Source organism: Calliphora vicina, chromosome 2, assembly GCF_958450345.1.
Source record: "Calliphora vicina chromosome 2, idCalVici1.1, whole genome shotgun sequence".
NCBI classification, from domain to species: Eukaryota; Metazoa; Arthropoda; class Insecta; order Diptera; family Calliphoridae; genus Calliphora; species Calliphora vicina.
The window spans coordinates 3,567,828-3,592,774 of record NC_088781.1 but is presented as its reverse complement, the minus strand read 5'-3'; the positions used below and the strand labels follow the sequence as shown (position 1 = coordinate 3,592,774).

At 27.3% G+C, this 24,947-nt stretch overlaps 1 protein-coding gene across 2 annotated transcripts; it reads left to right on the top strand.

Annotated features, from left to right (window-relative positions):
- The first annotated feature begins 540 nt into the window (after window positions 1-540).
- Window positions 541-24,947, top strand: Mad (Mothers against dpp). 2 transcript variants are annotated; one of them, XM_065499254.1, is made up of 5 exons: window positions 562-682; window positions 3,984-4,063; window positions 22,445-22,770; window positions 22,847-23,543; window positions 23,777-24,947. In XM_065499254.1, exons 3-5 carry the CDS (start codon window positions 22,501-22,503, stop codon window positions 24,181-24,183), a joined length of 1,374 nt encoding a protein of 457 aa, XP_065355326.1. In that variant the 5' UTR covers window positions 562-682; window positions 3,984-4,063; window positions 22,445-22,500; the 3' UTR covers window positions 24,184-24,947. The 2 variants fall into 2 exon arrangements, with proteins under 2 accessions (XP_065355325.1, XP_065355326.1); XM_065499253.1 differs by lacking the exon at window positions 3,984-4,063 and having other exon boundaries at window positions 541-682.

Genomic DNA, 24,947 nt, shown 5'->3' with positions numbered 1-24,947 from the left:
ATACATTATACCCTGAACTAGAAATATTTATCTAAGATCCAACATATCCTCGATCCTTATGAAATTCTAAGTCGATTAAGCTTAGTACGTTTATCTGCCCGTCTGTGTAACTGAAATCAATGAAATTTACGAAATTATGTACATATTTATAATTTTTGAAATTCAACAAAATAGGTTCGGTAGAAAAAAGTATCGAAATGAAGTGTATGATGTATTTTCCTAAAACAATTTTAAAAATGTTTACATATAACTTCATTTAGTAGCAACAATAACGTGCATTTCTAGTTTTAGGTGGAGGGTATTTAAGATTCGGCACAGGCGAATATAGTATTCTAACCTTTTTTTATATAGGTATACAGAGTTTGATATTCCGGCGTTTGGACGAGTTTTTTTTTATCGAGTTTCAACACTATGTATAAACAACGCCATTACAATACAACCTTGGATAAGTATGTTACCGGATACCAGATACTTTCTGGAATATCCAATACTCGTTACCTAAGTTAGTTTTATACATCACTACTCGTTATTAAAGCAATGTTAACACGAATAGTTACCGAGTCAGATTTTTTTGTATTCGTGATAAACAGAAATTTTTAACAAAAAGTTTAGTGTTTTTGTGAACAAAATAAACCATAAACTAATAAATACATTTCATTTAATTAAACATAGAATAAAACAAGTGAGTAAAAGTTAAATAACAACTAAATATAAATCATGTAGAAGAATAGACGACCAAAACAACTATGATTTGTAGAAAATGTAATATATAAACGGAGGCTGAGTGAGAAAAAGATTTTTGTATTGGGGTTACAAACAACGAAGAGGAGCTTCTTTGACTTTTTTGTTAACCGAAAAGCGGTTGTTTTCCTTTTGTAGTGTGTGTAATTTTGTCATGGCCTTTAATTGTTTTTAATTATTACAAAAAAGTTTATTATTCCAGATAATTTTTTACACGGATTATTATTGGATTTTTCTCCAGATTTTTTGTTGTAAGGAAAAAAACTGGACTTTGAAACGAGCTATCAAGTCTATGGTTGTTGTTGCTACTGTCATTTGTAATGTTTTGTATATTTTCTGTATATTCCTTGTATTGTTGTTGTTATGAATGCACAATTGTTGTTCTTGTATAGAATTGGTTACAATTGTTACTAATTGGTACGTATGGTTGTAAGAGTTTTTTGTATGTCAAACAAAATGTCCTTTGGTTGTCTTGCAAAATTATTTATTAGTTTACATTTTTTTGGTTGCATTCATATATAATTTGCATTTTCTTAGAAAAATAATAAATTTCATATAAAGTGTAATTAAAAATATTTATGAATCCACTTGAAATTTGTTCGTATTTTATTATTTTTGTATGTCATACCTTCGAATATGCATTTTGTTTGTTTTTTGATATTTGTTGTCTTTTTTTAAATAAAGTGACTCATTTTAATTACACGGTAAAATTGATGTATACAATCAGGTTGAATCGTTACCATTAATACCGGAGGTGATTCCTACTTCAATTGTAAAATTTATGTAAAGTTAATTTTTGATACTCGAATTTGAAATGATTTTTGGAAGTAATTAGAATGTATGGGAAATATTATTTGCGTGTTTGGAATGATCTGCAGAAATAAAATTTGTAAACAATGTACTAGGTGCAACAAATATTTCTTTTATAGGTAGCGTTCAAGCATCATTTCGTACATGCAAAGTCGTCTTTCAAGGTCTCTCGAATTCAATACGTGTGGTACCCAATTCCCCTGCTTTTGGATGAATCCTGCTGCTTGAGTAGCTCCCAATGATGTTTCAAGCTCTTGTAGAGTTTTACAACAATCTTCATGGAGTAATGCCTACAATTCTTGGTCTTCAAACTTTTTTGGCTGGCTTTGACTTCCGTGTCAAAATCAGAACTTCTGAACTACTCTAACCATCTTTCGCATGTTGAAATCGATGGAACACATTCATCATAAGCTTTGGTGATCAAAACTTCCCGCATATGACGCTTTGTGGCACAAAATTCGACATCTTATAATCAAAAAAACGTTTACACTATAATGTTCAATAGCTAAATGAGAATAAATAAAAATAGATATCCTTCTAAATGACATTTAAGTTATTAAAACAAAAACCGCGTTCAAAAGATCCGCCATCTATTGTAAATCCGCATTTTTAAGTCATACACCCAACATTATGATACACATATCAACAATGTTAAACATCACTCGTTCTATCATTCCCTCCAAAATCGATTTTGCTCTTCCAATATATGGACGATACGTCTATACCCCTATACAAAGTATACAAACACCCTAATTGAAACAATTAGATGCATATTGGAGCTATACCAGTCAAATAAAAGAAATACATTAGCTGCGGCTGGAATGCCATATATCGAAGATCGCATTTTATTAATCACATATACATATGGGCATTTCCACCGAAAGGTCTACCGAGACCAGAAAATTAAAAGTGTTTGAAAACACTTTGTTTTATCAACAAACAAAATTAAATAATGTAAAGAAATTTTCCATTTATTCATAACCCATTTCGAGATATCCGAATGCTCATTTGAATATTTCTAATGCACGTTTTGTTTTGATACAATTTATTAAATAGAGACATTATGTATTGACTTTTGATATCTAAAATCTTTCTGAGGGTACAAAGGCTCAAAAAGGAATGCATAAGAAACTTTGTGATTGCAAATAACTTTAAGTTTTTGCTTTGCATTATCACATATTTCCGATGTCCCGTGCGACTTTGAAAAACAACATTTGTTATCAGTGCGTCGAAAGTACATGCAGAACGCTTACCAAATGTTGAGTGAAAACAAAGATTTTGTATACAATTAAAATAAAAGAAACCTTACTGAAAAGCAAGAAGATTTATGATCTTGGTACTTATATAAAGTTAGTCCCGTGCGACATCGAGATTTAAATTTCACACTTACGATGCATCGTAAGTGTGAAATTTAAAAATTTGAACATTATTTTGTCTTATATAAATAAAATAAATCATGCAAATATGCTCATCGCTATATAGCCCAGTTTGACTACTTTTGTTGAAATGATGAAGAAGAAGGAAACTACTTTCATTTAAATTTATTTTTGTATTGTATTTACTGCAACACAATATCTTTCCCTATGTCTATACTTGATACATTTTTGGCATGATAAACGTCAAAATTATATTTCTTTTAGTATTATTGCATCGTTGTTAGTGTTTTTGCTCAGACAAACTTCTAAATTTATGCCGCAAACTTGAGCTTTATTAATAGTCATTGCAAAAGCCAAACGATCGTGGAAACTATAATCGTGTAAATTCAAATAGCATATCTGTGGGAATCATTGGGATGTGTGGTATTAAAACATCTTCGCCATTGAAATTGTCTTCCTTTTATATACAAATATAGATAAAAAGACACCATCGCATATGCGCATAATCATAATCTGCAAATATAAATGATTTACACAAATTTGACATAACTCTAGAAGGAAGATAATTAACATAGATTATAACTAGCGATCCTGAATATATATGTACATTATGGGTCGCAAATAAAAAATATGAAAATTAATTAAGCAGCGATATGGATTTATTTTATACATTAAAATCTCTAAAAATACCTTATAACAATCAATAGCAGGCAGAACAATAAAAACAAAGAATTTATTGTAGTCGTGCTTTGCTTTGTTTTATGGTACCATTTTTGATGTGCATTTGATTTCAACATGATTTGTAATCTTATCAGCGGTTTCTGTTTTATTTAATTGTGAATAGGAGAAAAATAAAATTATCACTTATAAAACAGAAATGCATATTTTGTATATCGTTTTGACTAAATATAGTTATTTAAACAATTTTCAAATTAGTTAAGGACGTCGTAAATTAAATAAGTTATTCGGTGTTTACTAGTAGTATTATTTAAAACTTGTAAGCCGTCACTCCCATAATTTTTTAATAATTTACTTTTATTATTACTTTATCTCCAGCTCTTTGAACTTCCTTTATTTTGTTTTACATAACACTTTGTTCATTTATTATTGAAAGTACAACCATGGAGGTTTTATTGGTAAGTTTCGACTCTTGTTAGTTTTAATATTTCGCCCTCCATGCATGTACAACCGCCCACTAAAAACTAACACCTATGAAACCATTTGACAAAACTTATTAAAAAGTCGATAATTTAAATACATACATGGAAAGTTTTATGTTCACGTTATTTAAACGGAGTTTTTCTTAAAAAAACGTTAGCAAAGTATACCACTATTTTCAGCATAGATTTTTTTTAAATACTGTTGACTTCGAGATGAAATCAGATATAAAAGAAATAGCACATCTCTGCTTTTTTTTTAGTGAGCAAAAAGTTAGTTCAATACTTATAGAGAAGTCAGATGTTTTAAAAATAAAAAAGGTCAACTATGCATCATATTTGTGTTACTTTAGCAATAAGCAGGGCAAATTTTCAAACTTTCTGCTTGAAATCATATTTTTGCATATTTTCATTGTTTTTATAGAAAAATGCATTTTTTTTTGCAGAATCTTGCATAAAATATACATATTATGCTCCTCAACCTTTTTTTGCTTAATTATATCAAATTATGTTATACATATTTAAACTTGCCCTGGGAGTGAGTTAACATAATTTTCGGTTAGCTCATAAAAGTCCGATATTTAAAAATTGATTTTTAAATTTATTAAAGGTTTATTAAACAAAATTTTGTATGGAAAATTTGTTTTATAAACCTTTTATAAATTTAAAAATTGATTATGAATATGGGGTTTAAACAACACCAGCAAATATATAAATCGTTTGTGACACTGACAAGTATAACTGTGGGTTTTATTTATACTCATACATTCATATATTAATGTATAAATATATTTCTTAAAAAAAACCTACACACAGGCGCAAAAGAGCATTGTATACAGATTAACTATTTATTACTTACAACAACAAAAAATACTTCATGTTTATTTATTTACATACTCTATCCTACAAAGTTTTGATGTTGTAGATGGTGAAAAGTTTAATTTAAAACGTTTAAACGATTTTGATTAAATAACTCAATTGATGAACACTTTAATGCAACCAGGATAAATGTAAAGAATTATGTCTATACTTTTAAAATTGGCCCGGTATCTGCTGACAATATCTTAGATGCATGTGAAGAGTTGCTTCTGCTGTTAACCACCCATGAAGCTATTGCAAAACATTTTTTACTTAGTCATCACTATGGTATGAACTGTGAAAAATAAAACACTGATCAACTATATTAAAATGTTAATAGTTGTAATAAGAAATTCAAAATGTATTCTCATACCAAAAGCTTTATAATTCTTCATAAATCTTATCTGCGAATACTTATTCCTTGATCGAAAAACAAAATCACTAACTTCAGTTCATAAATGTTTTCCTTTTAGATTTTTTGTGTTTGTCTATATGTAATGTTAGGCTGTGTCTTTGTCGGTCTGAGGCTTTTTGATCGCTATTATCTTGTTATTTCAGTCAACTCTTTTCTTCTTTTTGCGTAATTAGTCAAGTTACAATTAAATAACAGACCAAACTACGTAAAATTCCTTTTTTAGTACAATGTTTATTTAGCTGCACAAATGTTCATCTCATCTCCTTTGTCTATCATTGTTGTTTGTCGCTGTACTATGTTCATTAGACCTGCCCTTAGGAATTAATACAAATTTAGGAATAAATTTTAAGCCAATCGGGAAAGTACGTACCTGTCGGAAATCGATTACAATTAGTATAGTTGGGTAAAAAATAAAAGTTTTTATTTTTACAACAATTTTTCGATTTTAACGATATATGGATTCATCTGATGTATATTTATTTTTTAAGTGCAGGTTTAATGTACAGACCTATTTATGTACTGGTTTCGCATGATGACAATTTCTTGGAAATGTTTTTTAAATGCAACCGTGTTAAGCACTACAGGCGCCTTGTTTGTTTGGCACAGTTTTAATTATTCCAGAAAAATTAAAACTACAATAATACATTAAAACAAACTTACAGTAACTTATTCTATAACCAAAAGGTCGAAAGAAACTTTATATTTTCACATGTGCATATTTGCCACTACATGAAAAAATTAGCTTATACTTGGAATCAGGGTTTCGATTTAGGGATAATGCTTCCAGTATACTAAAATTATCTTTATCGATCGGGGCTATTATCTTTATCGAGCGGGGCTATTAAGTTTCACAATATTTTAAACCTTAAAGCCCAAAAAACCAAAAAAAAATTTCGTTATTTGACTCAGAATCAAAAATTCTAATAACGGTGAAATTTTGGACGTGATAGGAAATGTTGCTCAACCCGACTTAAGTGATTGATGTTGTTTTAATTTTTCTAACATATATTTCATTACTTTTAACCATAGTTGGGGGTAGTGCACTCTAATTTTTAACTATCACTAATAGTTAGTGGTAGTGTAAAATATTTCACTAATTTTTTTAATGTTTAGTGATGAGTTGAAAAATATAAGCCTCACTCAATAATAGTGATAGTGTAGTTAAAATTTTTTAACTAATAATATTTTGAAAATAGTTAAAATATTTTTTTTGCAGCCTAATGAAATAATTTTTTCTACACTAAAATTTTTAGTTAAAAAAATATTCCTGCACTATTTTTTTCAACAAAGAAATGTTTTACTCTATTCATAGTTTAAGTTAATATATTTAAGGAAAAAACGTAAAAGCGGTATATAAATATACAAATTACAATAAAAAGAGAAATAAGCAATTACACATAAAATAATTAGCGACTATTGGCTTTAAGTAAAACAAGCTTTTCGAAATTCGAATCACTTAATTTATTTCTCGGAGGAGAATCCACCATTCCACCAAAAGAAAATTAACGCTCTACTGGAGCAGAAGAAGCCAAAGGCGTGTTAAATTTAAAAAACATTTGCCTTATTATTGGATATTTTTTGAGACTGCAAATATCAGTGTCCGAGCTTAAAAGGAATGCACGTATTTCACTATGCCATCTTTCTGAACAAAGGTTGAAGGTCCTAATATTGAAGATGTTAATAAACTAAGTAATTTCTTCAATAACTTTTTCACTTACTGTCAATTTCCCCAAAATCTAAGAATCCTACATTATCAGTGTTTTTTTGTGTTATTATTTCTTCGGATGCTGAAAAACACTTTGAAGCTTGCTCAACAAACATCTGTATATTTAATATTCTAGTTTAAACTGGAATAACTTCACGATCACTAATTTTGAATATATTAGTGCAAAGAAAATTATTGAAGCTTTTTTTTAGTTATTGTTAAATTTTTTAACTATTTGAGTTTAGTGCTTATTTCTACACTACCACTCAATTGATTTATAGTTAAAAAATATCACTATCACTAAAAAATATTAGTGATAAAAATATATGCTTCACTACCACTAAAGCTGATGAAAATTAGTTAAAACTATATTTTTTAAAATAATATTTAGTGCTAGTGAAATGTTGATTGCACTCAACATTTAGTGCACTACCCTCAACTCTGCTTTTAACTTACAAATACAGCTTTCAACGAAAGAAATTTAATTTGAATTCCTGTATGTAGACTTTATTGGGCTACTGTACATACTTAAACACTTTTGTCAATGTTGTCAATTGATATGCCAGCACAACTATCATGGACTAATTTAAGGCACCAAAGGAAAGATATGATTCCTTGACTTTTTGTAATATTTTCCCCATATTATTCAATAAAATTTAAGATAATGTGAGTATCTATACATTTTAAAAGGAATAAAATAAGAAAATTGTGTGTATAAAACAATTGTTACTGGAAAAGCGTTCATTTACTAATGGCAGAACAAGCAAGGTACAATTATTGGAAAGTATGTTCTCAATTATACATTCCCTATAACGTCAAACAAAAGAAAATTAGAAAAAAGCAAAACGAAATGTCTAAAACAAAAATAAATAAATTTGTGGTTTTATTAAACAAATTTTTATGTATTTACTTTATTTCGTGAAATATTTAATTCAAATTTAAATTTGTCCAAATAAATATGTGTTTGTTTAATATAACGTGCAAAACATCGCGAAAAAAAATAAAAAGTGATGAGAGTAAATGCTTTATTTGACGTTGTAGGGGTAAATATTGACAACTCTCCCTAATAATTGTACCTGGTTGATTCTGCCATGCATTTACTTTTTACTATATTTGAGAATTTAAGAGCGTAATTTTGTAAATTTTGATTTTATTATCTCGTTGCAAGTATTTACTGGGAAAGTAAATGAACAGACCTATTATTGTTAGTATTTTATTTGTAAATCTAACAAATATGTTTCCCGAAGTTAGTCGGCCTAAAATAACAAAACCATAAATTTGTCCCCTCATGAACAAAAATTTTGTAAAATATCACTAGGGATTTTTTATTTCAGTTATTGTATGTTGGTTGTTTTTATAATTGCGTGATTTTTGTACATTAATGAATAATTATTCCAAATTTTCATAAAATGTATGTAAATTACATATATTATGTTTGTTTGCGCAAAATTTCCTTGTCTCAATTTCTCTATCTTTCATAATATGTATGCTTCAAACAAAGCAAATATATAATTTTGTATGTATATAGTTTAAAAATGCAAAAATTTTAAACCCCTATATATGAAAATAGCACGGTTTTCTTTCTACCCTTACCTTTCCTCTTACATATCGTCACCTTAAATGCAAACGGATGTAACTACACAAAATTTCAAAATCGAGTTTTTGATTGATTATGGTTCTTTTTATCAAACTTCATTCATGCTCACTCAAATTTTTAGACCCCTGCGATCAAAAATTACTGTATAACGTTTTTTGCTTCTCCTGCAAAAAAAATAAAAGTGTAGTTACGTCCGTTTGTATTTAAAGTGACGATATACAAGTGTATTTACGTATGCTCAATTACACAAAAATCCCATTATACTCCCACTTTTGTTTTCTATAACTCTTACTTTGCCAATATATGATTTATGGTAGTACATTTTTATTTATTATTTTATATTGTGATTTTAATCATTAAAAAGTTACGTTGTTGTGTGTTATGTTCAAGGATTTCATTGTTGTTAAAATTTAATTCTTTGTTTATTGAACGACGTGTTTTGCATTAGTTAATTGTTGTTGCGGTAGAGTATTATTTTTCAATTATAACTTTTCTGAATTTGAAATTTGATTACAACAGAAGATTCCTAAACCGATCGAAAGGTTTTTAATTTTAAAAAAAAATCCGACCGATTTCGCATTCAATGTACATTTTTTAAATATTTTTGTCTTAAAGTAAAGTTGTATTACGAGTAATATATAATATACACGATTTCTTTAATTGAATTGTAACTTTAACATATCCTATGTGTACATTTACTTCTTTGTACTACATACTGATTGCAATCTCTGTCCACCAATTTTCTATTTCATCAAGACTATAGGGTGATTATGATATGTATGCATTGTGATGACGTTTACATTTACAGCTTGTATACAGGCTATAAACACTTGTATCGGCACGGCAGCACATACATACACATTTATTCCCAATAATTGAGGAATTAAAAATCTGCATAATATACACATGTCTAAAAGATTGTTTGTTGTTTGTTTTTTTAGGTAATTTTGTTCCGTAAAATTCGTATGTTTGTATGTATTCCCTCTTTTTTGGTTTTAGTTTTAATTTACACTTTATACGTTGTGTTGTGGATGGATGGATGGCTGAATAATTGTTGTTTATTTTAATATTTATTCTTAAAATATTTTTTTTGCTTCAGCGGGCGGCGCCCCAACTAAATTATAATTTTAACCCTTAATTGCTTTTTGTTGCCATTTCGCATCAAACGTTTTTAACAGAATTCTTCGTATTGATGACACTTTTACACTGAACATCTCGACATTTAGAACAGTCGTTTTCATAATTTGTTTCAGCATGATTGTAATTCTTCGTGCAAAACATATTTTTTTATATAATGTAATTTTGGCATGCTAAACACATATCTTTTTCGTGATATTTTTACTTTAGCAGTTTGACACCAAGAACATGAAATTTAACTGAACGTTTTAAAAACTGTTTATGGAAGATAAGCTCTTAATTGAGTACTATTTGTTATTTAGCTATTTAAGGATTTTTGCAAGATTAAGCAAGATATTGTTTGGAAAAGGGCTTTTACAAAATTTCAGATTTTACAAAATGTTGTAAAAAAATGGTTTGTCTCTCAGCTGTTTCTAATTGAACAAACAATCGGCTATAATAATATATACACAAATTTAAAAAAATCACAAGTCTTCATTCAAAAGCTAAGCGAAATCAAAAAATTTGTAAATTTTCTCTGTGAAGAAAATTTAGGCTGCATATTTTTAGTAAAATTTTTTGAAGTTAATCGATTAAATCTAGTGGCATCAAAATATTTTTGAAGGAAAATTGCAGTTGCAAACGATTTGTATGTATTATTATATCTGAAAGGTTTGATAAATATCATAGCTGTAAATTGTGAATATTTTTATTCAAAATATTTCCAAAAACTTAATTATTTTTGAATTTTAGTTATGTTTAAAAAAATAAATTTATATTGAAATCATTCTATATTATTCAAAATAGGATACTAATTAATATATATCTATTCAGAATATAAAGCATTAAATATTATTTGATTTCAATAGAATACGATATTAAATAAATTATACTTAAAAGTTTTGAATAAACATTTATAAAATTATACTAATAGTATTTGTATTTTAGTAACAATAAGTTGTATTTTATTTATTATATAATGAATAGATTTTAAAATATTCTAATCAATATAAAAACGTAATTATTTTCAAATTATATTTTTATAGTAAAAATGAAATATTAATTTAGTTTATTCAACTAGTTATGAATAAAATATTATTTTACTTATTCGAAAATTTGTTGATAGATTTTATTCAAAGCAATTTTCTTTGAATATTCAAAAAAAAATTTAGAATACTTTTATTCATAAAAACTTTCTTTGAATTATTTTATTTGTTTAATTTTTGAACAATTTTATAAAAAAATATTTTTGTGTGTGAAAATGAGCTCGGACGATGAATATTTTTCTTTCGATGATTAGAAAAAGATCCTCCGTTTGCTATAAATAAAGAAAAAACAATGCTCAAAAATAATTCAACGATATTTTGAAGTCTAATTTCACTTGCAGGGTAATTAAATAGCCCTAGGAGGAATGCCGTGTAAGATGATAATTTTGAACAACTAGTTACTTTAAAAACAGTTTTTAAAAATAATTCATGAATTTTGTTCTTCACAATTTAAATTAATAATAAACCTGCAATTGAAACTATTAATCTGTGTCCATATTCTAGTGATAATCAATGATTAAGTAGTAGTTTTTAAAAATAGATTTCCCGGAATTTTTCCATTCCCAAACTAAGAAAAAACAAGTTAAATCTGAAAAAAATTTGTAATTCGTTTCGAAAATAACTTTTTCAACTCAGAATGCAATCAGAAGACACTATACATCAGTATTATTGTGAAATAAAAATATTCTTTAACATTTATTAGAATTATTTCTATTCAGTAATTTTTGGAAAAATAAATTTATTTGTTTCAAATTTGTGAGAAATAAAAATATTTCTAAAGTTTTATTAGAATTATTTCTATTCAATCATTTTTTGTTTGAATAATTGTAGTTTTTTGTATTTTGTATGAATAAATATTCCAAAGAAATTAGTTGATTTTGTTTGTATCTAAATGAAATAAATTTAAATTTTATTCAACCTTGTTATATTTGAATATATAAAATTTTTCTATTTTCTAAAAAAAATATCAATATAATTTAATTAAACTAATATAAAATGATTTCATTTATAATTTATTTGGTTTTAAAAGATATGCATAAATTTAACTGTAAATATTATTAATAAATTAGACAGATACTTTATTTAACTAATATGTAAATAATTTTGAAAATAAATATTTATAATTGGAAACAAAAACTAAAATAATATAAAAAATATTTATATTTTATATTCACAAGTTACAGCTATGAAAATATACAACAATTTCTACCTACTGTGTGTTTCAAAACAAAAAACTTTGTATCATTTAAGGGTTAATTTGTTATTTTACTTGTATGTGCAAAAAAAAATCTACGATGACGATTACGATTACGACGACTTCTCCTATTGTAAACTGCGTGTGATGGAGTTGTTGTGTTTCCATTTGTTTGTATTTGTACGTGACATATCGACAATTCTTAGCATGCAAATTTGTTAGGTTTTTTTTTCATTTCTTAAGTATAAAATTTTTGTAAAAATATGCCTCGTTTGTCATGTAGGGTTTTTGATTTAACACTTCGATTTTAAAAGGGACGGATTTTTTTGCATCAACTGCATGTTGTTTGTAAATATCTTTTGTTTTTTATTCGTAAGAATTTTATTTAATATCCTGTCACGATATTATAAAAAAAAGTTTGTGTAAGCATCGTTGTTTTATTTTCCATAATTGGTGGATAACTCGAATATATTTTTTTATATTTATGTATTAGATTTTTATATGTGTACATAAATCAACATGCAGAACAATTTTTGTAAATTACAGGTATTTTTCTTTTTATTTTAAAATTTTCTATGATGCCGGACTTTCGAATTAAAATATCGTTAAAAAATGCTTCTATATTCTGCTGTACGAAATCTGTAATATTCTTTACTTTTTGCATGTTACACAATTTCTTGGTTCCTTTGCTAATAGTAATAATAGCTAATAGTAATAATTACAATAATCTCATGTCAAATTATTGTCAAATACATGAACAATGAAATTTTCATATTAAAAAACATTTTTACCTATATGTATGTATACAATGCTGTTTACCACTTTTAAACAAATTTGGAAGAACATAGTTTTGATGGTTCCGATTCATGTAAGGTGAATAAGAAATTTAATTTGTATATTCTTAAATTTATATAAAATCTGTACATGAAAGAGCCCTTCTACTGTTTAAAGAAAAGAAATTCACTTGTTTATTTTTAAATTAAAATACACTACGAGTATGATAAACATTTTAAATAAGATTGTTTTATATTGAATAAAGAAAAAAAATAAATAAATTGCACAAATGACGACTACATTCATTCATGTAGATCAGCAATGGGAGATATGTAAATGGACGGATGGATGTTAATGCTTTTACAGTATAAACTAGAAGTGTTACCATTTCACCAACAATACATTTTCATTAGAACTGTCTTAAAATACCATTTCATTTTGTTATTTATTTATTTAAGAATGCACCGAATTGATTTTTTGTCATCTTAAAAGCACAAAAAAAGGAAATGAAAAAGATTTTGCAATGTACTGTTAATGAAGTGGGTATTTTTAGGTGAAACATACATATTTAAAATGCCGACTTTTGTACATGAATTAAAAATATTAAAAACGGACAAAACTTATTTTTTAGAAGAAAAATATATTGAAATTTTTATTAAAGAAAAGCCTAAAAAAATATCTTAGAAAATACAGACGCTACAGTAAAAAACGATAACTTGTTTACAATTAATTAATGTACATTTATACTATTCTATCTCTTAAAACAATTGTTGATTTACTGAGAAAAATACTAAGTTTTATGATTTGTTTTGAACTTCCTCGGTTTTTATATAGTACATGTGCTTGTATTAAATGTACAAGTACGTGAAACGCGCGTATCATATTTGGCTTTGGTTGTTTGTTTACTTTTGTCAGCAGTGTGGTAAACCAAGACATATGCTGTCATTATTATTACTACTTATGTACATAAGGGTGGCCCGGTTTGTTTGGAGGCAAAAACCGTGGTGATTTTTAAAGTAAAAATTGTTTCCGATATTTAAAAAAAAATATGTTTTGATTTTTTTCAAAGGATTGAAATAATATGAGAAGCCTTTGAATCGAATGAAAATAATTTCGAGTTAAGACCAATTATGTAGAGAAAATAGTACCTTAACTATTTTTGTGGGGCCAACCTATTGTATATGTATAAGCCTTTTAAAATATTCTGTTCTTTGTACACTGTCGATATTCAAACTTCCCTCTTTTTATGTTACTCTGCCTTGGTTTGTTTGTATGCATGCATGTATTATGTGATAGTATCTCTCATCACCACTTGCATTGTTTGTGGTCTAAATGGAATATTGTTCTCTTCTTGGATACACAACTTCCATTCGAAATTCAGAAATTTGAAAAAAATTATTATGAATTGAAAAAATCATAAAGTTTTTTTCAAATTATTGAAATATTCAACTTATAAAAGATTCTATTAAATACTGAAAATATATTATATAGGAGATATTTTACTTAATTGTTTAATAGGAAATGGTGTAATGTTGCTATGATGTTAGTTTGTTGTATAATTCTTGTGGTTCACTATTATTGAATTTACTTAAACAATACTAATGCAAGTGAAAACTGTTCTCGTTGGCAGATAGTGACCGACCTTTTAAGCACTTTAAATTACTACATAACAACCTTTACTTTTTTAGAATTGTTATTAATCATCCACCTATATACTAATTAAATTATGAAATCTGTTGTTATGTTAATATACTTTACAATATAATTGAGCCTTAAAATAAATTTATAGTTATACAATTCAACTGGATAAGTCTTGTATTTATAAAAATAAAAAATTTAATTTTTATAATAAAAATATTAACAAAGTTACGATTTATAGACGAAAACTAATATTTTTTTTTTTGATTCCGTTAAATAATTACAATTAGGAATATGGTAACTTAATTGATTTCTGAAAACCTACTTTAATGCAGGGAGTTATTGTATAATTCGATTCGAAAGAAAATATTTTCGAATTTCCATGTATAAAGTATACAAATTGAAATAATTTTCTTTTCGAATCGAATTACACAATTTTATTCGGTATCAAAATAATACTTTTATTAGCATAGTTATGTGGTGTTAAACACGAAATTTTCTATGAAAAATACTGTTATACACCAACAGTTCCTATGGAAAACATTGTTATACTGTTATTTTCTATAGAAAATACAGTTTTCTATATAAAAATGCTCTAATTAAAATTTCATGAAGGGACATGTTTCTATCAAACAGCAAATAACATAATGAGAAAATTTGTAGTTTTACATAAAATAGTGAAAATTGTTTGAAAAAATCAAATGAGTAGCGTGAGTACTACGTTACTTTTGAATATGAAATAAGTAGTATGTATGAAAAAAGTATGTACGATCATATCAAATTTTTCATCCCTGCCCTACAGGTATCTGATGAAAGGAGTCCTTAAATCTATTATATTCTTCTTAGAAAGTGAAGGGACTATCTTCAAATTAGAATGTTACAAATCATAGTAGTTGTTAGCTAAACTGCAATATATTGTAGGGAGGGCGCTATGATTTGTTGCATTTATAATTCGAAAGGGACTAGACAGACGCATTACTCAGTCATTTATTCAGTCACTCAGTCAGTCAGTTCGTTAGTCACACTTTAAATATGTAAAATTTCTCTTTATGCTGCTTGAATTTAATCATTCTGTATGTTCATCACTCACTCACTCACTCACTAGCCCAGACAGTCAATCAATCTAACTAACAACAACAGAAACGACGACAACAACAAATGCTCCTTAGATTTGACGTTGTGTTTTCAATGAATGTTTTTGTAGTTGTTGCTTTGTTGTTATTGTTTGATTATGTGTATGTTTGCACATTTCACCGTCTCAGTCGTTATTTACACCGTTAATCGTTTACATCGTCGTTTTTTTCAATAATCGCGCGCGCGAGTTTTACGCCACACAAAACAATAAGAAAATCTAAACTAAATGTCATTAGATACTGTTGTGTTCGAAATATAAAAACTTGAAAAATATATTACATACATGTGTACATTTAAATTAAAACAAAAAAAAATAAAAAATAAAATCAACTTCTATCTATTTATAATAAAAATAAATAAATAAAAAACTCTCAATAATAACAATATTACATCTACGTAGATTAAGAGACAGATCAGAGATAGATAGATGCAGAATAAAAATGTTTGAATTTATTAAAAAATGATACATACGTTTTGTTTATTATGCATTATTAATTTATGGCATATATGCACAATTTATTATAATGTTTAAAGTGTAGTTAGAGTGCTTTTATAATTATAATCTCATAAATTAAAATCACATGTTTTACTCCTTGATCTGACGACGTTGCTGGCGACAAAACATGTTACAATCTTGTCATATGTTGAGCGAGCTACACTTTGAGGAGGGTCAACTGTGTAAAATATAAAGTGCAAAAAAGAAACGAACTTTTCGAAGTGAATAAAGTCATCTATAAATATATATTTTTTTCCATTGGATTATATCGAGTCTTCCATTTTTCCAACATGTGTGCGTTTTACTTTTGTATTTTTTTGTTTTTTTATATTGTATTTTTAGTTTAGCTTAAAATGTTATCAAATAAGATATTTGAAATTTATTACTTTGGTTTTCAAGAAAACTCTTAAAAACCCTATTTCATAGATAATATAATAAATAAAACGACATAGAACCCATCATAAATGGAGAAGTACTTACTTTGAAAAAAAAAACAATTTTGATTTAGGTGAAATCTTACATTTCTTAAATGAAACAAAATCATAAAAATCTATTGGCAATCATTTTGAATTCGAATTAAAAATTTATAAATGTTCATACATTTATCGACAGTATATTTTTAAGTGTGTTATATGTATATAATTATATTTTTAAATTTAAATAATTTATTTTTAAATATTTAAATTGAAATTAATTTGCTACTTCAATCAACTATACATACATATATGTTTTATTTATATTAGAAATCTTGCCATCAAAAACTCTATCTTACATGAGGGCATCGAATATTGTCCCTCGATATATCAAATGTAGAGCCCATTTTTTTTAGGACGAAACCGAATCGTACCTAATATTTGCCCAAAAATCAGTATTCTGCATAATCAGAAACAAACAAACTTTTCAAACTATTAATTTCATTACATTTTTTGTCACCATTTTTTTTTTTGAATCTTTATTTTATAACTACTATTTTGGGGAATTGTACAACCGAATGTACCATTCACACTTGTTTTACAAGATGCTTAGTATTTATCAATAAAATATAAATTTTTATATTCTGTTAATTATATTCAAAACTTGTTTCTCTATAAATTCCATAATCTATGTTTTGTTATTCAGCCAAATTTTGACCTAATACTGGTTTTAGGCAAATTTTTGGCCTAATCCAAAACCAAATAATCGGTCGGACTCTACTAAAATGTATTATTGATGTTCACAAAGAAAATTTTAAAATGTATAAAAACAATATTGTATTATCTATGATAAACACTTAAAGAAGAACTAATAAACCAACTTTAAACGCATTTAACCAAAATATCAAGACTAAAAAATAGATCATCATTATTGAGAATTTATAACGTATTTAAATCATATTTTGAAAATGTATAAAATTATACACTGTGTTAAAAAAATAATTTTGTTGTTCAAAATCAATATTCAGTGATTTATATCAGTATATTTACGCTTCTTTGAGTTAATTTATTTTATTGCTCGTAAATTAAGAGTTGAAATAAATTAGTTTTCGCTGTATTGATCATATGTATGGTAAGTTCGGGTAATGTGGTATACCTATTTTTTATTTGACTATAATTTTTAAAATCTTAACTCGATTGAAACAGTTCTCAGCTGGTGTTCTACTACAAGTGTTAGGTTTACATACATGAAAGTAAAAAAGCCTTTTAAGTTCAAGTTTTAGAGAAATTTGGGAAAAGAGAAAAAAACCCATAAACAAGCTATTGAAAAAATTGGCGAGTAATGTGGTATACCATGTTCTGTTGATGTTGTATGCTAAACCACATAACCGATGCATAGTATTTTAATTTGTAATTGAGTTGCATTTTATTTAAGTCATCTTCAATGTATGCGGTTAAAGTTGGCGGCTGACCAAGCTTACCAGAACTTCCTCAATACATTATTCGCTTCGTAGGAGACATTGAATGACTGATGCGAAAAAAATGTCCATTTGTTGTTTCTAATAGCTCAGATAGCTTTCTTCAAATCTACCGCTGCCCATTTTCATACTTCACATTTCTTTGGCATATTATTTGCTTGAAATTCTTAGCTATACCACATTAGCCGACCGAGTGATTTATTGAAATTATTATAAAAGTAGACATATACACTAAATATGCTATATTTTTGCATGTGTTATTCAATAGCAAAATATTCCCATTTGACTTTAAAATTAAATTAATGAAGTTTAAAACACGTGATTTTAGAAAAAAATAATTTTTAACAGATCACAAAAAAGTCTATAAGATCACGCTAATTTTTTATAACTGACTATTTCCATGACCTGCAAAAATGAAGTACACTCATCCAATTTTAATTTTCTGAGATCATTAAGCTTGGCACTGTTACTCCTATGCTCTTAGTTTTAGAGAAAAGTAGCTATACCATATTACCCGCCTATACCATATTACCCGAACTTACTTTATTTGTAGTTAATTGTCCTTAATCCAAAATATTCCACGATGTTTTGTGAATTTTACATAACATTTATAGAAATAATATCTATTATAGTTACAGATGCATGATTTTCAAGTCAAGTAAATATCGATGATTGTGTTGATATGATTATATTTTATTTTTTATATATTTTTTTAAAGCTAAACAATTCTCCTGAATATATCTTATTGATTTTTTTAATGATTTATGGAAATTTCTATTGTTTAGGATAATCATTATTATTCATTATTTCGAATTTCATTCTTGTTGTCTTTTCGCAAAGTTTACGAACTTTACCTTACTATACAGAGGCAAAAAAATATTTTAATGCAATCGGACGTGTATTTTTTTTTGTAAAAAAATTAACATTTGTATTTTTTATTGATAAATCAATTTAATTATTAAGGGTATTAATTTAAAAAAAAATTGGAAAATTTTTAAATGAATACCTTATTATTGTAATTTCAAATATGTAATAATTTTTGTAATAATTAAAAAAAAATGTTGAAGAATTTCTATGGAATAAAGAGAAAAATATGTGTAGAATAACAACCATTATTGTTTGCTGAGATATTAAACAAACTTTAAGAAAATTAATTTCCCTTTACATTACAAAACAAAATGAAGTGAAAAAAGAGTAAAATGTATTTAGGAACACATGCATTCAATTTTACAAATGTTATTTATGTAAATAATACTGGGTTTGATTTTTTTTCGCTCGTCTTAGGTTGTTTGGTTGTTGTTGTTGAAGTTGTCGTATAAACAAAAACGAACGGAAGTGCTTTAAATTCTACGCTTCGTTATGTACGTTGATACTGTTGTTGTTATTTTGTTTTTATTTTATCATTAAACAATCATTGTGTCGTTTAGTGTTTTATGATTGATTAATTTAATAATACGCGCATGCTTACCTGCATTTTAATCAGAATTTTTAAACACTTTTTTTTAATTTTTCAATAAGTTGCTGTAGTTTCTTCGGCTGTTGGTTGTTTTTCTTGTTGTGGTGATTTTATCTATTAATTATAATTCCTTAATACGATAGTATTTTTATAATTTCCCATTTTTTTATTGTATTTTCTGCATAAAGTAATTTATGAAAATATGTATGTATAATAAAGTATTTATTGCTATGAATGTGTTTGCAGTACCAACCATAGTAGAAAAATAGAAGGTAGTTTCATTCTCTCTTTATTTTTTCAAATTCTACGTCTGACATGCTTAAGGATTGTGACGTTTTCATAAAAATAGTAATGCCATATTAATTTTAAATTTTCCCTTTAATTCTTTGGGAATATTTAAATTAATAATTAATATGTAAAAACATTTAGACAAAAATGCAATTTTGGTCAAATCACAAGGTCTCCTATCATGTCATATTGTCATAATGTCCTAATGGACATTGTGACAATATGAATTGTTAATTGAGCAATTGTATATACAGTGAAATTCATTTAACTAGAAATGGTGTCGAAAATTATCTAACAAATATTTTCCGCTAAAATTGAAAATGTGTATGTATATCAAAAATTTACACATTCCCCATAAGTAGGCTTAAGAGATAATCATAGTCATTAGACGGACTTCGGCGGTCATTTTTGTGGCTATATAATATTATTTTTTTAAATCTTTTTTATGTAAGACCTAACTTTAAAGGACTGAAATAAAGCAAAAGTGTGCACCAATAAAGTAAAATGTAGATTAAATAAAAGTTAGCTATTATAATATAATTGTCCAGCTATATTTGGGATTAGAACCACAGTGTACTGGTGCAAACAAATGTTCAATAAATAGTTTAGTGTAGATTTGAAATACATTTCTTTTTGGAACTGTTCGGAGCATTTTTAAATTTCTTCAAACTAGTAGGTACTAATTTAAATAATTTATATTACAACTTTATTATGCTACATATACGTTTGAAACTAAAGTCGCCAATAATAATAATGAATTAGGAGTACTTTTAAAGAGCCAATAACCAATTAAATAATCCCACTATATCATAACACTTTACTCAATGGCAATATTTATATCTAAGACTACAAGTTGTTTTTCAGTATTAAAATAATGCGTACGATTTTTTACGTTACCTATATTCATCAGTGTTGGTACTGATATTCATACAAAGCAAAATTAACTCCATCAAACACCACCCATAATCATTTACACAAATTTACACATAAAATAAATAGTGGTTGGGATACAGTAAACAAATAACAGACTTGCATACGTTTATGTGTTATAAGCAATAAATCAAATATAAAATAGTAATACAGCTTTATTAACACTTAACTAAATTGTACAAGCCTTTTCAATGCATTTAATTAAATGCTATTAATTCCACAAATAAATTTTATTGAACTATAAAAAGTAAACTAATATTCGTTTCGTGCCGTGTCCTTGATCAATTTTTTTTTTGAAAGATCGTTTATTTTATTAAAATTAGATGAACATTTTTTCTTTAAAAACAATTAAGTTCATTCTAGTTCATTTAAACTTTAATTATTTACAGCTACCAAAACTAAATTATTAATTATGCAAAAATTAATAGTTATTTTAATTCATGAATTTGTCGTATGTCATGCAATAAGTGAATTTTGTGTCTTTAACAAAAGAAGTTGCAACTTCTACAACTACTTAATACATATTTTGTAGATACCTCACACGTTGTAATAGACGCAATATTATGTTGTAGATTTATATTATTTTAAAAACTATATTGCAACATTGTTTGTTTGTGTGGTTTTTATTTTTGAACTTTGGTTAAGGTTCTTGTACTACTTTGAGACTTTTGTAACCTCGCAGATAATTTTTTGAAAAACACATAAAATTGTTGTTTTCCATTCACGAAAGAAATTAATTTTTTTGACAGATTTTATATCTAGTTTAAATATTTTATATATATTCACTGAAATTTATTGTTGGGAGATAATTAGCCAACTCCTATGGGCATTTCACTGTTTGCTTAGGCCAGATCACCTGGAAACCTTTTCTCAAAGGCTTTAGGTAAGCTAAAGATATTTTATAAAAACAACTTTAGAGCAAATCAGAATTAGAAACACTCTAGATTTATTTTTAAAATAAAAATATCAAAGCTGCAATAAACAATGCTTATATATTTTCTTACACTTCTCCTACTACAATTGGCAGGCTTTTTTCCAACTCAAAATGTAGTTTGTAAAAAAAGATTTGGTGATGATCTGGTTTAAGCAGTCAATGAAATACACTTAGGAACTAGACTATTATCCCACAACAATAAATGTTGGTGAGTTTATCTAGAATGTTTAAAATTGAAATAAAATACGGTGAAAAACTAAAATTTTAGAGTCGAATTAGGCAAAAAACCGGTTTAATACCAATATTCGGTAATAATTTCAACGAATACCTCCGTTTCGGTATTCGTTGAAATTATTTATAAAGGAAAAACAAAGATTATGTAATTTTAAAATAGAAACATGTTTTGAATATAATTAATAGAACAACGTACTTATTGTAAAATGTCTAAGCATACTGTTCCACAAAAAAAAATGTTTTTAGTTTAAGATAAAAAACAAGATTAATGGAGTACACAATGTAAGGTGGGTGCTATAGGGCACCTTAAAATGAGCTGAAACATGCTTTAAAAATAAAATAAATTTTTTATGGAAATTAAGGGCCTGGCTCACTAAATGTGAATGAACATTTTCTTTTTTATTTTATATATATTCTAGCTTTGGATTGATATGGAATTCTATTTATCGATGACTGCTTGTCATATAAAATCACCTTATATAAGTTATAAGACCAATTATAAATACAAACCCAAACCTTTCTGTTTTATTCCAACCATTTGAGATCAAAATTAACTTAAATATTTTACTTATCTACATAACTACATACATATACATATGAGAAATAATTAAAAAAAAAACAAATATAAACTTTTCCATGCATTTGTTTTTCAGATTATTCGACTTCCAGCAGTTATCCCGGTTTTCGGGTAAATTCCACATTAAACAGAATGGATACCGATGATGTTGAATCAACTTCAAGCAGTGCAATGTCAAAAATAGGAGCTCTTTTTACTTTCACTTCCCCAGCTGTAAAGAAATTGCTCGGTTGGAAACAGGGCGATGAAGAGGAGAAATGGGCCGAAAAAGCAGTCGACAGTTTGGTGAAAAAGTTAAAAAAACGACAAGGAGCCATAGAGGAATTAGAAAGGGCATTATCATGTCCAGGACAGCCATCCAAATGTGTGACTATACCTAGATCATTAGATGGAAGACTACAGGTGAGAACTATCAATGTTTAAACAAATTAACACATAATTTTTACTTAATTGATTAATTCATTATTTTTTTTATTAGGTTTCACATCGCAAAGGCCTGCCACATGTCATTTATTGTCGTGTCTGGCGTTGGCCTGATCTACAGTCACATCATGAACTCAAACCCTTAGAGATATGTCAATATCCCTTTAGTGCTAAACAAAAAGAAGTGTGTATTAATCCTTACCATTATAAACGTGTTGAGAGTCCCGTATTACCGCCCGTATTAGTACCGCGTCACTCGGAATTCGCACCGGGCCATTCAATGTTACAGTTCAACAATATCGGCGAATCGACAATGCCACACAATGTCAGCTATTCAACGGCCGGTTTTAACAATCATCTCAGTCCCAATAGCCCGCCTATGACATCGGTTGGCAGTCCTAGCTCTGCTAATTCCAATCCCAATTCACCATACAGTAGCATGGCCGAGACGCCACCCCCGGCCTACAGTCCTTCAGAGGATGGCAATTCAAATAATCCCAATGATGGTTCACAAATGTTAGACGCTCCGATGGGCGATGTTGCCCAGGTTAGTTATCAAGAACCAGCATTTTGGGCTTCGATTGCCTACTATGAGTTGAATTGTCGTGTGGGTGAAGTGTTTCATTGCAATAATAGTTCAGTAATTGTTGATGGTTTTACAAATCCTTCTAATAATTCAGATCGTTGCTGTTTGGGACAGTTGAGTAACGTTAATCGTAACAGTACAATCGAGAACACCAGACGTCATATAGGTAGGTTAAATTGAAAGTAAAATATGTTAACAAGAACAAATCTCTCTTACTCCAAAAAAACAGACATTTAGGAAAACTTATAAGACTAGTTATATGAAAAAACTAAAATTTTGAGTTCTGACCATCTAGTTTTCAATGTTCAATGTTTTGTATATAAAAACAAAAGTCAGTATTTTGGTAATGGAATATGTTGCAGAAATAATTCACACATTTTATTTACGTCTCAATTACAGGAAAAGGTGTTCATCTCTATTATGTTACCGGCGAAGTTTATGCTGAATGCCTCTCCGATTCAGCCATCTTTGTGCAATCACGCAATTGTAATTATCATCACGGCTTCCATCCTAGCACTGTGTGCAAAATACCACCTGGTTGTTCATTGAAAATTTTCAATAATCAAGAATTTGCTCAACTACTATCACAATCCGTTAATAATGGCTTCGAGGCCGTTTATGAACTAACAAAAATGTGTACAATACGCATGTCATTTGTCAAAGGCTGGGGTGCTGAATATCATCGGCAGGACGTGACCTCAACGCCGTGCTGGATAGAAATCCATTTACATGGTCCATTGCAATGGTTAGATAAAGTTCTTATACAAATGGGTTCACCACACAATGCAATTAGTTCGGTGTCGTAAAATTGTTGAATACGCGGAGACAGGAATAACGACAAGAAAGCATCAAAACAACAACATGAAAATGGGAAGCATCTGCGCAAAAGACAGCGGATGATGAATTTTCATATAATTTTAAGAAAAATCTATATAGCGTTAAGTTAAAACAATTTAATTAATTATAAAATGAAACAAAACAAAAATATATTGAGATAGACGATGATTTAGGATGATGATAATGAGGAAGAAGATTGAAAAGCAGTTTAAAAGACCACCTTTTTTGTTTGATTATTTTTTTTTTATATTTTGATTATAATTTCCTTTCAAAACAACAAAAAAGTAATACCAAAAACATATTCGGTCAAATCATAACAACATATTTATGATGTTGCTCATACAAATCATTGTATGCTATAAATTTAATGTATGCAATCAAGAAACTGGTTTAATAAGTATTTTTCGGTAGTTTGTCCTTGAAATATTTTCGGTGACATTGTTTTTTATTGTTTAAAAATTGTTTAATTGATGCAAATTTGCTTTATTAATTAATTTCTGCCTGTGATGGTATTACTTTCTTTTTCATTTTATTTTTAAAACCAGCCTTATTTGTGATTTTTTTTTTATTATTTTATGTGTTGTCTCTGATTCTACTTTTATATTTTGTATTAAGAATAATGAATATCTTTAGATTGTTTATGTGTTTAAAATATCCGTTAATTTTTTTTTAAATAAAATTTAAAATTTGATTTTAAGAAAATAAAACAAACAATATGAAACAAAATATAAAA